General features: G+C 43.9%; 1 protein-coding gene across 13 annotated transcripts in view; it reads right to left on the reverse strand.

Annotated features, from left to right (window-relative positions):
* The window catches only part of APBB2 (amyloid beta precursor protein binding family B member 2), a 177,190-nt gene that overhangs the window by 43,613 nt on the left and 116,856 nt on the right, over window positions 1-16,721 (reverse strand). For 10 of the 13 annotated variants that reach the window (XM_077934307.1, XM_028744275.2, XM_077934304.1 and 7 more), the window contains 5 exons: window positions 16,560-16,622; window positions 16,048-16,133; window positions 14,554-14,614; window positions 2,754-2,900; window positions 1,337-1,464 (listed from right to left, as the gene is read on the reverse strand). In XM_077934307.1, coding sequence (XP_077790433.1) covers window positions 1,337-1,464; window positions 2,754-2,900; window positions 14,554-14,614; window positions 16,048-16,133; window positions 16,560-16,622 — 485 coding nt within the window. The remainder of the gene's footprint in view (window positions 1-1,336; window positions 1,465-2,753; window positions 2,901-14,553; window positions 14,615-16,047; window positions 16,134-16,559; window positions 16,623-16,721) is intronic. The other 3 variants (XM_077934313.1, XM_028744282.2, XM_077934312.1) reach the window with 1 other exon arrangement.

Here is a 16,721-nt window from a genome sequence, read left to right on the forward strand (position 1 = left end):
TAACTGAAACTATCAACAGAACTCTATGGAACAACCTTACATTTACAGAGCAAAATATCCTCTTGAATTATATACCCAGCACATGGAACTGTACAAAAGAGCACACGGAACTGGCAAAAGAGCCAGTATGGTGTAGTGGTTAAGAGCAGTAGATTCGTAATCTGGGGAACCGGGTTCGCGTCTCCGCTCTTCCACATGCAGCTGCTGGGTGACCTTGGGCCAGTCACGCTTCTCTGAAGTCTCTCAGCCCCACTCACCTCACAGAGTGTTTGTTGTGGGGGAGGAAGGGAAAGGAGAATGTTAGCCACTTTGAGACTCCTTAGGGTAGTGATAAAGCGGGATATCAAATCCAAAAGGGCAATATGAGTGAACTCTCTGTGCCCTTACCACAGCAAAAAGACTGATACTGATGAATTGGAAAAATAAAAATGCCGCTCCTTTCTACGATCGGATTGAAACTGTCATCGGCTGGTGTGGTTGCTCGAGAGCAAACAGGCAAGATTCCAACCTGTCTTTTCCAGGCTTTATTATCTGTACAAAGTATTTACAGTGCAGAGCGTCGCAAGTCTATGTCTGCTCAGTCGCTAGCAGAATCTGGGAGTGGGCGGTCCTTATACCTTCCCCAGCATAACAGTCGTGTTTCCCCCATCCTTCTCCTCCCCTCTCTGTGCGCAAACCTACTGCGCAGAGAGGGCGTTGGCAAAGAGGGACTTGTCTCCCCTCCGCTTTGCTCAGACTCGGTGTTGAGGCTCTCCCTAGCATCTTCTGATCCCTACGTCCCTTCCCCCTGGAGGCGGGGCTTCCCTCCTCGCCAGAGGAAGAACTGCTTCGCAAGATCTTTGGAGGCTCCCTGTAACACATCTGCCCTTCCACCTCTCGCCTCTGAGCTGATGGCAGTTCCCTGATAGAAGCCTTACGCAAACTCGCAACATATGAACAACTTTTATATAAACGTAGACTTGCCATGGACAAATTCAATAATATTTGGAATCCATTCTTACAAATACTGTAATAAGTTAAGATCTGGTGAAATACAATAACAACCTTGTAAAGTATACAAGGTTCCCCCCCTTCCCTCTTTATTTTCCCTTCTACACGGGTCCTGTTTCTCTTTTTCTTTTATTTACGTCTCACCATGTTTAGTGCACATATAATTAAGTACTTTTTGAACTTTCAATAAAGATGTTAAAAAAGAGAAAAAAAACCTTTTTGTGAACTATATGATAGAAGCGGTAAAAGACAAAATTTATTACTAGGATGCTGTGTTTCATCTAGAACGCAAGCATTCTACAGAAGCAGATTTTAACATCATAGAATAAATGGATTCCAAACTCACCGGCCATTGTCACGGCCTACACCCCAGACTCGGATGCTTACGATGGGCTGTGAATGAAGAATACTGCGATCCATGGGGTCAACCAAATTTAGCATGTCGTTCTCCAGGATAAGATACATGTCCTTTCCCTAATCAAGAGAAGAGCAAAAACAGCTATAATCTCTTACTCACTCAAACAAGCGTTTGCCCCTATGTAGTGCTAATTCAGGTGGCTTTGCCCCACCATGCAAGATGCTACTAGGAAAGGCATTTGCGGGATGCTTAAGCCTTCCTCCACCCACTTAAGTCTCTTCCACCCTTCCATATAATATGAGAACGGAGGGCTAAAGGAAGCACCATCTCATGCAATGCATACTTAATTTATAATTATTATCTCTGGATAACATGCTTGAAATCAGCAGCAAGGATGAACTTACACCCTTGGACTACAAGGGATGCTTGTAATTCTTATGTTTTTATAAAGGCAAAGCACCCATATTACCTTTTCAACTCAAGAGACCACAGGTACTGATCCCCCTTGTAACCATACTGGCCTCTGATTATAGGGGGACACGACCAAAGAGCTCCTTCCAAGCACTTAACTTGTCCTGCACTTTGGGCAAGGAAAGAGCCATTGCTGACACCTTCTTTCTCCTTGCCAGAGCAAACAAGGCCACTGCTCCAAACTAGCTGTTTTACTTCCTTGTTCTTTCTCGGCAGTGGCTGCTTTTGCCAAAACATGAAAGTGCAGGAAAAAGCAGGTGCCACTGATAAAATACCAGAATCATTAGAATGGAGAATCAAATTTCTTGAATTCGCGGAGATGGCAAAATTAACAGCATCAATTAGAGGCTACTCTAATCCAAAAATTAATAAAGAGTGGGAATGCGTTAAGGAATACATGAAAAAAAGTCGCTGCTGGAGCTTAAAAATCAATGTGCAAACGTTTAAAAGGCACAAGGAGATAGGATAATAATATATTAAGTGTGGAATAACAAATAAAGTGAATAACGCAACAATAACAAAAATTATAGTAGGTAAAGAAGACTGCACACAGGTGGAGGGAAGTATTGGACTGTGGGGAAGGGAGGTGAAGGGATTAATTGAAACTGTTAAAGATTGGTATAGGATTCAAGAGATTTAAATTTTCATAAAGATTCTATAAGGAAAGCAGCAAGAAATATCAAGTAAAGGTATTGGAGAGGAGATCAGTGTAAATGAAAACATGAGACTTATGGTTTTGTTACATATGATTGTATTTTGGAGTTGTCTGTTTATTTTGGAGTTGTTTGTTGTATATTACGTGAATTGTTTTGTATATTATGTTGTATATTATGTGAATAAAATAATAAAGAATGCAATTTAAAAAAAAGAAAAAAAGAAAAAGCAGGTGCCACTAGAGAACTGGGAAGTACGATAAGACAGAGAGATTTCTTACCTCTCCCCAAATGCCAACCGTGTCCCGTATATCGTTTTTACAATAAGAGAGCTGTCGGATGCAATTGTTCACAGCAACACTGCTTTTCCCAGGAGCCAAATCTTCCTCTGCCATTTCTACCCATCCCAAAGAACGAACCGCAAAGCACTGTAAAGGAATAATGAAAAGGAGTGTTAACCTTTTAGGTCTTAATGGCCTCTGCACGATTGTGACATATTTTATTTTATGTAAACCCACATTTATGTTGAGGACAGCCGGTCAAGCCTTTATACTGTTGTCATCTTTTGCTCAACAAGGCAAGTTGAGAGTAGAATCATAGAATTGCAGAATTGGAAGGTACCCTAAGGGTCTTCTAGTCCAACCCCCCTTGCAATGCAGGAATTTCAACAAATGGCCCACCATCAATTTGAAGCCATTCTGGACTCTGCTTAGCTTTGCAAATGTGCTAGCAGTTTTATTGCTGAACCACTAGAACAAAAAATATAAATTTCAAGCCATTTGGCCCCCAAATGACAACTACCGTATTTTTCGCTCCATAAGACGCACCTGACCATAAGACACACCTAGTTTTTGGAAGGGGAATGCAAGAAAAAAAATATTTTTAAAGGGAGCGCTGAGCAGAGCCTGTATGCATCCTAGGCTCTGCTCAGTGCTGCCTTTCACATGCCATGTGGAGCGTGTGTGGCGCTTGCAGGCTTTTCCCCAGGAGGGAGAAGGGTGCACGGCTCCTGCAGGCTTTTCTACAAGGTGGGGGAATTCCCCCACCTCCCGCAAAAGCCCGCAAGAGCCGCACGGAGCGTGTGTGTGGCTCTTGGGGGCTTTCCCCACCTGCCTCCCACCTGCATTCGCTCCATAAGACGAACACATGTTCCCTTACTTTTTAGGAGGGAAAAAGTGCGTCTTATGGAACGAAAAATACGGCAAGCCTTCCGTTTTGGCAGCTGTAACCCTTGTTTCAGGAGCCATTTGGTGCCAAGCTTATATACCAGAGTTTCTAACTTTGCTGGGAAATCAGTGTCAGGACTGCAAAAAGCCCTACCCACCTTAGATAGCAAAGACAATCTGGGATTGGGAGCAGTGTTCGGAACTCTCATTGTTCCAGGCATATTTTGCAAGAGGGAATTTCATTAGAGTGAGCAGTTTCTGAGTTCTGGGCACAGTACTGCACTGAAGATTTCAGATTAAAACTGCAGAGTGGAAGGAAAGGAGGACCTTTTTCTGCCTCCCCACTTCCAGCTACTCTCTGGAGAATGGAGAAGAGACTCTCTTAAGAATATTAAGAGGATGGGCGGGGGAAGGACTAGATCATGTGAAAAATGAACATAATATTTTAGCTGTTCATTCATTTTCAGCTTTGTATTCTTGTTATAAAAAACACGCCCAGACATTCTGTTGTTGCGCCCATAACCTAGGTTTAAGGTGATATTTAGCTCCTAGCTTTCATATCTCAGTTCCTAACACTGATTGGGAGAGACCTCACATCCATGTTTTAAAGAAACATATGAGCAGTACATTCAGGGAGAGAGACCCAAAGGTGGGAAAACCATCTTTTCCACTGCCTTGCCAAGCTCACCCTGGCAGAATAGAAGAGGTGTTTTTCTATCCTAAGGCTAAGAATATTTTGATTCCATGTCTCTCCTCCTCTGCCCTACCCAGCTTTTGCTTTTACCAAAGAACTCTGAGAGGGTGATCTAAAATAATCCTATGGCCCTGAGACACCCACCCAGGGACCACAGGACTGCAAACCTTGCTTTCCATATGAAAACTTAACATTTTATAATACACTTTACAAGGACGGCCGGACAAAGAAATACAAATTGCAAATGAAATTGCGTTTGAGAGAACCGGACTTATATGAGACACCTGTCACAATCTTTTACAACACGACAGTTGATTATAAATGATAAAAACGGAAGGAAGCCGAACTAATGCAGTCGCTGCAGCTTGGGAAAACTGAAGACATATGGCTCCTTTGGCAAGTGAGAGAAAAATGCTAGAGTATATTATTAGTAACTACAGCTTACTATAAAGAGTCTTGTGGCAGGTAGGCAACTAACAAATTTACATCATAAGCTTTTGTGGACTAATAAATAAATCACTTGGTCTTTAAGGACTCTTAATAGTCTGTTGCAGCAAAAACAGAAAAATCATATGTGGTTTATGACAAAACTGGTTATTTCTTCAAACTGTAAAATTCCAAGAAATTATACATGTAGTGGTGGAGCATAGACTGAGAGAAGAAAAGAAAATATGGATAATTTAAAGAAGTATTTCGAAGAAATCAAAACCCTTTCAACCCACTCTTATTTTCTTGCCCCTACTGCCTAGGGGCAAATGGGGATTGTCAACCTGGGAAAGTAGCCCATGTAGGAGAAGGAAAACTCTGATCCTAAACCTCTGCTGCCTTGTGGGACATCTTTGGGAGAGGAAGAGGCTAAGGAGTAAACCCTACACAAATCCGGAGTGGCGTCCCTAAGGCCTTGTAAACCTCCTTCCAGCAACTCCTGCAGCTAAACTGGTGTCAAACATATTGCTCTGCTTTCCTTCGGACCACACCAGCGAGGCCAAGAGCGGAGTCTTGTCATCTGGGCAGCCCAGGACTTCCATGCCCACTGCCTAGGCTTGCGCCCCGGGGAGTTCACTTCGGTGGTGCTAACGCAGCAAAAACAACACAGGAGACTGGTTACAAGTTACCGGTCTCTGCAGCCACAGCAGGCGCCGTGATTCTCCAGCGGTTTAACTTCACTCCTGGTGGTGCACTCCATTCTCTCTCTCTCTCTCTCTCGGAGGAGTTTGGATTTGATATCCCGCCTTATCACTACCCTAAGGAGTCTCAAAGCGGCTAACATTCTCCTTTCCCTTCCTCCCCCACAACAAACACTCTGTGAGGTGAGTGGGGCTGAGAGACTTCAGAGAAGTGTGACTGGCCCAAGGTCACCCAGCAGCTGCATGTGGAGGAGCGGAGACGCGAACCCGGTTCCCCAGATTACGAGTCCACCGCTCTTACCCACTACACCACACTGACAGATGGTTATAACTCCTTCCTTACCTTCAGCTCTCAAATAAATTTTAAAAACCCATCAAGGTGCGGAGAGAGTAGCTGCTTCCATTAGGCAGCATTCAACTGGATTGAAGTTGTCTTTTGGAAGCTTTAAACCAGTGGTTCCCAACCTTTTTTTGGCCACGCCCCACCTAAGCATCTCTAAAATTCTGATGTCCCCACGCCGTGACATATAATTATTTTTATTCAAAAAGTGAACGCCTATTCACGTGGAGGAAGCCTAAAAGGCCATTCACTGTTATTTCCCCCCCTTAATGATAGTATACATGTTATTAAGGGACGCGGGTGGTGCTGTGGGTTAAACCACAGCGCCTAGGACTTGCCGATCAGAAGGTCGGCAGTTCGAATCCCCGCGATGTGGTGAGCTCCCATTGCTTGGTCCCAGCTCCTGCCAACCTAGCAGTTCGAAAGCACGTCAAAGTGCAAGTAGATAAATAGGTACCTCTCCGGCGGGAAGGTAAACGGTGTTTCCGTGTGCTGCTCTGGTTCGCCAGAAGCGGCTTAGTCATGCTGGCCACATGACCTGGAAACTGTACGTCGGCTCCCTCGGCCAATAAAGCGAGATGAGCGCCGTAACCCTAGAGTCGGTCATGACTGGACCTAATGGTCTGGGGTCCCTTTACCCTTTACCTTTATACATGTTATTGCTTACAATATGTTTCGTTTGTCTGGCTTTTTGGTGTGAGGAGATGAGGGCAAAGGTGCCCATATCGGTGTAAACTGCAATGCTCTGATACTCTCGCTGCAATAGAAAGCTGGCTCAGTGGTGGAGTAATAAAAATAAATATTTGGAGGACAATGAGCAGATCATCTGACATGCAGAAGCCATCAGGAATAATGCAGAAAGCTTGTTCCTTTAGGCCCCTCTTGCAATCCCATCTGTTAATGGTGCGCTGGAATGAGAAGCATAGGACAGAATATGGAAATAATTTTCCATGTGCTAAAGTTGCCTGACAGCACCGCCTATGATTTCCTTGCAAGCATATGGGTCAATCAGATAACAATGGGAAGCTGAGAATCAGCACAGAGAATGTCATCGGTTGTCACGACAAATATTTGCAGCATTCTGAAGGGTAGTCGGTTTTGTTTTTTACTTTTTTGGAACCATTATTTTCACAAATCGTTGGTATTAATTTTGGTTACTGTGCTCTGGAAGAAAGACTGGAAATGCAGTTACCTTGTGTTTATTCGTGGAGGGAAGGGTCTGCTATCCCGCCCCCAGCTCCTGACAGGAAGGTGTGTTGGCTGTAGGAATCTTAGTGGTGCTTCACTGCTGCGATATGTTAACAACAAGGCATGACAGCAGATTTGCCCTGCTGAGATGCCTACACTGTCACTGCCGGTGGCAGCTGCTTCCACACAGCCCGGTGAAGATGTGAATTACGCCCTTAAGAGGTCAATTTTACAGTGGTACCTCAGGTTACATACGCTTCAGGTTACAGACTCCGCTAACCCAGAAATAGTGCTTCAGGTTAAGAACTTTGCTTCAGGATGAGAACAGAAATCGTGCTCTGGTGGCGCGGCGGCAGCAGGAGGCCCCATTAGCTAAAGTGGTGCTTCAGGTTAAGAACAGTTTCAGGTTAAGAACGGACCTCTGGAACGAATTAAGTACTTAACCCGAGGTACCACTGTACCAGCAAGATCCACAAAAATAATGTATTTTAAAATGTAAACACTCTGTGCATTGTCAGTATTACCAGAAGCATCCCTAACTATGCATTCAGAAGCCAGTGTGCCGTAATAGTTAAGAGTGTTGGACTAGGACCTGGGAGACACAGGTTCAAATCCCCGTTCGGTCATGAAGCACATTGGGCGACCTTGGGCCAGTCACTCTCTCTCAGCCTAACCTACTCACAGGGTTGCTGTGAGGCTAAATGGGGAACAAAACCATGCACACCACCTTGAGCATCTTGGGAGAGAAGGTGGTATATGAACGTTAATAAATAAATAAAATAACATTAATAAACAGTTCTAAAATACTGGATTCCCCCCCGCCGCCCCAATTTCCTTGGGCATCATAGGATTGAGCTATTTGGTTCTCAGACTTCTACAGAATAATAAATATCTATCCATTTTGCACGACTGTCGTGAATCATGTAAAATACGGAGCATATTCTTAATTCTTCACTACTGCTGCCCCCCTGTGACTAACAAGCTATACTGTTGCCAGTATCTAGCAGGCACTATGAATTCAGCAATCCTGCAGGGACCTTGAGTGATTTTAGCTGGAGTTCTGCTATAGATGCTTGCCCACGTCGCATAGCTTTGCAATATATCTATATATCTATATCTATATATCTATATATCTATATATCTATATATCTGCCATGGGGTGGGGGGCTGGAATGCAAGGAAAGGAACCCTCTAAAGATTTTCAGAGCTAGAATACTTGAAGACAGATGGTTAGCAAGCCTAGGGAATTCCCAGGACTGCTAAACTGAAGGTTAGTGTTTTAGCTTTACATCTTTAAAGTGTTCCATTTTAAATTTTAAATAGACCCCTGCAGCTGATAATCTGGCCAATTTTTTTTCAAATCACTGTGTGCAGTTCTTCACTTTTTTAACTGGCCACCTACAACCTTCCTTTCCTAGGCATTGGGGGGGGCGCTTTGCTTCTTTAGGAGTCGAGCAGCTCAGCCAATGGCAGGGAGGGAGACCCTTGGGATCAAGCAGTTTAGCCAATGGCAATCAAAAACACATCTACCTGTGGCATAAGGGTGGTTCACATGATCGCTCCCAAAACTTCTTTTTCCATTACCATTACTGCAATGCAATATAGATATAAGCCCTAGATTTCTTGCTAACGTTTATTTGAAATTGAAATATATTGAAATACTTTATTGTCACTTGTACAACTTGTATACAGTGAGATTACACAAGCACCCCCCACTCAGCTCTCTTAGTCTTAATTCCCCTCGTTTACTGACGCACACCCACCAAACCCGAAAGTCAGTTGCCCTGTTGTTATCTTTGCATTCAGCAGCCTAACAGCCCATGGATAGAAACTGTTCTTTACCCTGTTGGTGCGACTAATCATGCTTCTATATCTTCTGCCTGAGGGCAGGAGATCAAGAAAGTGCCAGCCAGGGTGTGAATCATCCCTGAGAATTTTCCTCACTCTCCTGAGGCAACGCAACGTTCTTCCACTATTTCATCCAGTGGATTCACGGGACAGCCCATAATATCTTGTGCTGTATTCACCACCCTCTGTAGGCACTTCCTATCAGATGATGTCAAACCAGCGTACCACACCGTGATGCAGTATGAAAGGACACTTTCTATTGTTGACCGGTAGAAGGAGATCATCAGATGTTGATTGACATTGTTCTTCGGCAAGACTCTGAGGAGATGGAGTCTCTGTTGGGCTTTCTTAACCACCTGGGCTGTATTTATTTTCCAAGTAAGGTCTTCACTGAGATAAACTCCTAGGAATTTAAAGGAAGAGATTCTCTCCACACAGCCCTCCCCGATGTACAGCGGGGCTAGTTTTCCTCTCTTCCTCCGAAAGTCCAACACCATCTCCTTTGTCTTGCTGATATTAAGGTGCAAGTTGTTCCCTAGGCACCATGTAATGCAATATAGATATAAGCCCTTGATTTCTTGGTAATGTTTATTTATCTACCTGGTAAAGCATCCTGCATGCAGTTCTACCAAACAGAAATATTGGTTTTCATTTGCCCAAATAGCTTTGAGCTTGGGGGCAAAAACTAATAAGACTGAACAAGTTCCGCTAACCCAGAAATAGCACCTCGGGTCAATAACTCTGCTTCAGGATGAGAACAGAAATCACACAGCGGCAGTGGGAGGCCCCATTAGCTAAAGTGGTACCTCAGATTAAGAACAGTTTCAGGTTAAGAACGGACCTCCAGAACGAATTAAGTTCTTAACCCGAGGTACCACTGTATTTAGTTGGAAGAAAAAGATAGAGTGATGTTATTTACTGTGAAATGTCTGTCATGATGTGCATTTCTTCCCACAGCTGTGAGCCACAAAGTCACAAATTCAAATCTCGCCTCTGAACCTTCCGTGAATTTATAAGGGGACCTTAGGCAAGCAACACATTTTTCAGCCTTAGCAGCCAACCACCAATATAGGTTATTGAAGCTGTCCTACATAATATGGGGACAGCATCGATAACCTATAGGCGTTGGAAGGACTACAATTTTGTAAAATGCTTTGAACACTCTGAAGAACTACATAAATGGGAAGTATTTGTTACTACTGTTACATAAACAATGTGCTATCTACACATTTTACCATGCAACCACTGCTCTGGAAAACCCTTGGTAGGTCCTGATCTCCCATTTGCAACTAAATACTATATATTTTAGAAAAACGCCCCTCTTATTTCACATAGAAAAGGGTGGTTCCTTATATGTACACTCTACGCAAGCCATTACATTATTTAAGAAGTCCTTTCATTACAGAACACTGAACAGATGTATCTGAGGAGCTGCATTTAGGTCAGAAAATTAACTACTCAGGCATCACAATCTAGAGGACTCCTCAATCTGGGAGCAGAAGATTAAGCAATTTCCCCACTGCAAGCCAAAATGTTTACTAATTCTGTTTTTTTACTTTCAGTTCCTTTGCTAATGATCCCTAGCATGGAATTTGCCTTTTTCACAGCTGCCACACACTGTCTGCTAGATATTTTATGACACCACGAACGGTAAATATGTACTTTTTTTTAGTGAGTAACAATCTCCTCCTAGTTGCCAGGCAAAGATTAACAAATGGTGGACTTCCCCTTGCTGGATCACAAATAATTTACATAAATACATGTAGGCAGGTGAGCACAACCACTGTAAAACACTCTATAATTAGTATCTGACCCAGCATAAATTGGATAAAATATATGGAGATAATATTCATACATGTTAGCAATCTAATAGAGTTTTTCCACACGTTATGGTCCAACCAAATAATAAAGTCTCACTGGATTCAGATTTTTAAAAACCAATAACTAAGGACAGCGTACAAAGTGTCATTGTGTCCTTTAGTTGCTATTATTGGACTTATAAGATGAAGCGGTTAGAATTTAACAATTCTGACAGCAGCCCAAATAAAAACTGCAAAACAACAACAACCCAAAACTGGTTGTTGAAGATTGAAGTCTCTAAAATGAAACAACGGATCACTAAAGTATGGCACATTGCAAAGACCCAATCCAATTTAGTAATAAATAGGCCAAGAAAAATGAAAGAATATCAATACTTAAAGAAGACTCTGCATCGGAAAAAGTGAGTTCTGGATTAGGAAAGCTAGTTGGCACCATTTATCCTTAAGGTGTCGCAGTACTGATAGACTTCTTCAACAAATGCACAAATTCACTAATAAGATTGTATATTCAATTGTAAAACAGCACTATGAACCCACTCCATATGTTTTCTCTGTCTTTTCCCTTCAAAACGTTGTCTGGAAAGCCTAACTCTGGTGTTAACAATCTCCCTAAAAATTAAGACAGCACACGACAGAAGCTTTGGGTGGCACCCAAAGCATATATTTACTTTGAATTGTTTTGCATGTCGCTACGCTACAGCAATGGGCAAGTCCAAGCAGAGAGGTTGGCAAAATATTTGATGTTATACACTGGTAACTTCTATGGATTTAGCAAGGTCTGCATTTGTGGTCTTGGAGTCAGCGATGTTTAGTTTGCCTTGGGAGCCAATAGAGACAACATGGCTATATATTCCGTTAGGACAGAAAACATACAACAAAATAATGCACATATTGTTCAAAATGCCACTGCCAATGTGGAATCAGTCCAAAGCACAGATCTGAAATGCATTAACTCTGGCAGCCCATGTAGAGGCCTGTCAAGCTCAAACTGCTCCCAAAATTGAATCTGACAGAGATGCTGTTTGGATTTCGTCTTTCCAAACCCCCCACCCCCACCCCCCAGGTATACGTGTACATGACTGCATCAGATTTAAAATCCAAATCCTGCAGCAATATGGATAACATTTAATTAGCTATATCCTGCTCTAAATTTCTTCTTCCTCTTCTTTTGCATCAAGATTTATGCAAGGTTGCACAGTGATCTTTTCTAAAGTAAAATACCGTATTTTTTGCTCTATAAGACTCACTTTTTCCCTCCTAAAAAGTAAGGGGAAATGTGTGTGTGTCTTATGGAGCAAATGCAGGCTGCACAGCTATCACAGAAGCCAGAACAGCAAGAGGGATTGCTGCTTTCACTGCGCAGTGATCCCTCTTGCTGTTCTGGCTTCTGAGAGTCAGAATATTTTTTTTTCTTGTTTTCCTCCTCCAAAAACTAGGTGCGTTTTGTGGTCTGGTGCGTCTTATAGAGCGAAAAATACGGTAGTCTTTGTATTCTATGAAGATGTCTTGCAGATGTCCACAAGGTGGCAGCAACATCCATTTGCAAAATAAAATGCACTTTCTCTAAAATTCCTACATTAACTAGAACTACCTCACCCCACCCACCCCTTCTCTGCCCATGCTGCTAGATCAGTTGAAGTCGGCCCTGTGGTTAGAATGGCAGAAGCCAACAATAAGAGCACAAGCTGTTCCCCTGAGTAAGCTGGCTCACCCCTTTTCTATAGGTCCAAACTAGAAACCTTTCCTCTGGGTTAACCTCAGAGTCTTTGGCTTTTAGAAAATCCCCTGCGGCAGGCGTGGCCAGCTGCTGTGGGGAGTATCCTATTGGGCCCTCAAAGTTGGGCAGGCCAAGGATCACATCTGGGCTCCCTTGTATCGACCCCTCCTCCAGTTCACCTCCAGGCGAACAGGTTAAAATCAATTAAAAGTCAATTTAGATCTGCAGAGGTCCAGAGATGGCTGGCTGACCTGTGGCCAACTTAACCTCAGAGTCAGTTTTATCAGAGGGGAGGAAGGAACAATATGCAAAATGAGCTCGGAGAGCTGTGAAGAGCCATGGAATTGCCAGCCATAACATTAGAAATACCGTAAGTACGAAAGGGGACGCGGGTGGCACTATGGGTTAAACCACAGAGCCTATGGCTTGCTGATCAGAAGGTTGGCGGTTTGAATCCCCGCAACGGGGTGAGCTCCTGTTGCTCGCTCCCTGCTCCTGCCAACCTAGCAGTTCGAACAAGTAGATAAATAGGTACCACTCCGGTGGGAAGGTAAACAGTGTTTCCGTGTGCTGCTCTGGTTCGCAGAAGCGGCTTCGTCATGCTGGCCACATGACCCGGAAGCTGTACGCTGGCTCCCTTGGCCAATAAAGCGAGATGAGCGCTGCAACCCCAGAGTCATCCGCGACTGGGCCTAATGGTCAGGGGTCCCTTTACCTTTAAGTACGAAAGACAATGGAGTGTGCCTCCAGGGGTGAAGTCAAACAGCTGGAGAATCACAGCACCTGCTATGGCTGCAGAGACTGGTAACTCATAACCTCTGCCTCCTGTGTTGGTCTTGCTATTTTAGTAGCACCCAAGTGACCGCTATGGGGCACAAGCTTAGGCAGTGTGTAGGGAGGGTCCTGGGCTGCCCTGACAAGAAGCCCCCTCTTGGCCTCGCTGATGTACATCAAAGCAAAGCAGAGCAATATGTCTGGCACCAACATGGCTGCAGGAGTTGCCAGATAGAGATGTACGAGGCCTTAGGGACTCCACTCCAGATTTGTGCAGGGTCCTTAAGCTGCTGCTTCTCCCAAAGATGTCCTGCATGTACTACCCTAGGTAAAGGTAAAGGAACCCCTGACCATTAGGTCCAGTCGTGGCCAACTCTGAGGTTGTGGCGCTCATCTTGCTTTACTGGCCGAGGGAGCCGGCGTACAGCTTCCAGGTCATGTGGCCAGCATGACTAAGCCGCTTCTGGCGAACCAGAGCAGCGCACGGAAACACCGTTTACCTTCCCGCCAGAGTGCTACCTATTTATCTACTTGCACTTTGACGTGCTTTCGAACTGCTAGGTGGGCAGGAGCAGGGACCAAGCAACGGGAGCTCAGCCCATTGCAGGGATTCGAACTGCCGACCTTCTGAACGGCAAGCCCGAGGCTCTGTGGTTTAACCCACAGTGCCACCCACGTCCCTAAGTACTACCCTAATAAATAAATAAATAAAATTATGCTGGTAGAAGCTAAAGGACCAAAGGCAGTAAACGCATAATGCACACTGGGACTTTTCTGCCCCAATGCATCCCCACCCAAGCTGCTCTCTCTCACACACCACAACTGAGAATTGACAAACTGCGAGGAGATAAGTCCAATTCCCCGTATGGAGCATCCCAATTAACTTTAGGAGCAGTTTGGCTTCAGGTGGGGCTGCAGTAGGAATGGGGTGCAGAAAAGCCCCACTGCACATGTGGGGAGAGCAAGAACCACCCTTATCAGAAGCAGGTGGGATTCCTTAGATATGTCCTAATGTGCAGAGTGCTCTTTGCAATTCATTACTGTATTTGGTTTGTGAAATTTTGGATGTCACGCTGATGTTATGCTTTCAATATTTTTCTCAATTAAGCAGAATATTTTTATTTTTTATTATTTATTAGATTTGTATACCGCCCGCCATCAGCAGATCCCAGGGTAGTAACAACAGCAAAAATAAGATTTTAAAAAATACACAAAGCAAACCAATAACCCACCCCGCATTCGCTAAACTAGTTCATAATTCCATTTGCAATGCTTTTAGTTTGCAAAATGCTGTCTATGGGTATCAGGTCTTAAAACTGAAATATGACCGCTGCATTTATTTGTCCATCTAGATCAGTGACTTTTTTTTTAAAAAAAACAAACCAATACGTTATTTTGCTTACAGACCTTGGCTTCTGGATCACTGTTGATGCTACAGGAATCATCTTCATCGCATTGTGGGGCATTTCTGTCGAGGGGAGGAAATGCTACTGTTAGGGTTAGGGCCAAATAGAATGGACAACTCATTTTAGCATGAGGAGTGGCGGACACCTGTCAAATGTTGGCTGAATTCACATGAACAGAGAATAGTAGGCTCCAGGATTTTGAGGAGGGCCTGGAGATGCCCTTCAGATCCTAATGGACTACAACTCCCATCATCCTTAGCTGTCATCTGTGCTGGCTAGAGCTGATCAGAGTTGGGAATCCCACAACATTTGGAGGGTCATATGTCTTGACTTGTCGTATGTCATTGCGTGTCAGGGAACTGACATCGGAGCCAGAGGCGGAGGCAAGGCTCCCAAGCGATGCTGGAGAAGGGCCCAGCAGGGAGAGAGGCAGCTCATCAGCTGGGGAAGGAAATGAGCGTAACACCAGGGATAAAGGGGGGCAGATGGGAGAATCGGCGAGGGGGCTCCAGGACTCCTCGCTGGAGACCAGCGGGGAGAGCACGGGTCCTCCGCTACCCACACCCTCTCTACGCAGAAGACTTCCGCGCAGAGAGAGTAGGAGGAGACTTGGAGTCAAACAGCTTTTATGTTGGAAAAGGTTTAAGAAACGCCCACTGACGGATACTGCTAGCGACTGAAACAGCCACGAAGTGAAGGGCTGTCCAGACAGAAAAGGCTTAACCAGGCACACTAGCCAGGAGTGGCGGCAACTTACGCACGAGCAACCCCTATAATCATTACATTGCGTATAGTGAAGAAGGCACTATTTCAGTTACTCCATATCCAGGCTTTATAGGGCTTTAGCACCAGCCCAGAAATATATTAAAAGTTAATGTGGTTCCTTCCAGACTTTTCCAAAGCTTAAAGACTATTTGTGTTATAGAAATGTGAATAAGCGGCATATAAGTGTCTTAAATAAACGTGGGCATGTTTAAGGGGCACCTTTCGTGGGTGCCGTAGGAGGAACTAATGGGCACTCTGGCACCATGTTGGCAACCCTGGAGCTAAAGCATGTGGACACCAGACTTAAAAATATAATTAATAATAATGTATGATTTATACCCCGCCCATCTGGCTGGGTTTCCCCAGCCACTCCAGGCGGCTCCCAACAGAATATTAAAAACACGATAAAGCTTCAAACATTAAAAACTTCCCTAAACAGGGCTGCCTTCAGATGTCTTCTAAAAGTCAGATAGTTGTTTATTTCCTTGACATCTGATGGGAGGGCGTTCCACAGGGCGGGCGCCACTACCAAGAAGGCCCTCTGCTTGGCCAGCTCTGTTTTCCAGTTATTTCAATAGGATTACAATAAAAAAGAGAACAGTAATCTACAGCTGCAATCCAAAACACGTTTACTTCAAGGAAAATTCCTTAAAAATCAATGAGACCTATGTCAGGGCAAATGCATCTAGGACTGAGGAGTAAAGATGATTAACAGATAAACTGTTCATACCTGAGCTTCAAAGAGGCATAGCGCAATGTTGCTCCTTCAAACTCTTTCAAACTGGGGTCTGGATTTACTGTGGCTGCATGGAGATCCTGCAGGAGGGGAAAACAGCTTGTTATACAGGATGCGAGGCATTTCTTCTATGGATTTGCTTTTATTTTCAAAGAATATTCTTCCTGCAAAGCAGCAACACCGTGTTTTTAGCGAATATATATATATGTATATAAAGGCATGCACATATTTTGAACACTACAGTTTGTTAGGCGCAGGCATGATTCTGTTATGGGTGAGGATCTGCCCTGCTGAGTTGAACAAATGCGTTGTGCGTGAAAAATATCAGAATGAGGTAGCAAGTTAAGGAGCTAGACCAAAATTCCTGTTCTCTCTGGCTGGTCGGATGTCATGAGTGATATTTTTGGGAGGATAAATACAATAAATACAGCCATGGCCATGCAAAATGATTTTTTTAAAAGGTTAAAAAAGCATTAAAGTGTTCTAAAATCTGACAATATACTTGCCTTCCAAATGTCACTATTAATCTTTCCCCCATTCAGTACAGCAAAATCACTCCATGGCTGTTTCTAGATATATAATTATTCACACAGGAAGAAGCACATTGATAAAAAAATAAAAGAAAGAAAGGAGGGAGAGAGGGAGGGAGGGAAGAAAGGAAGAAAAGG

This window comes from Podarcis muralis, chromosome 9 (genome assembly GCF_964188315.1).
Source record: "Podarcis muralis chromosome 9, rPodMur119.hap1.1, whole genome shotgun sequence".
Lineage (NCBI taxonomy): Eukaryota > Metazoa > Chordata > Lepidosauria > Squamata > Lacertidae > Podarcis > Podarcis muralis.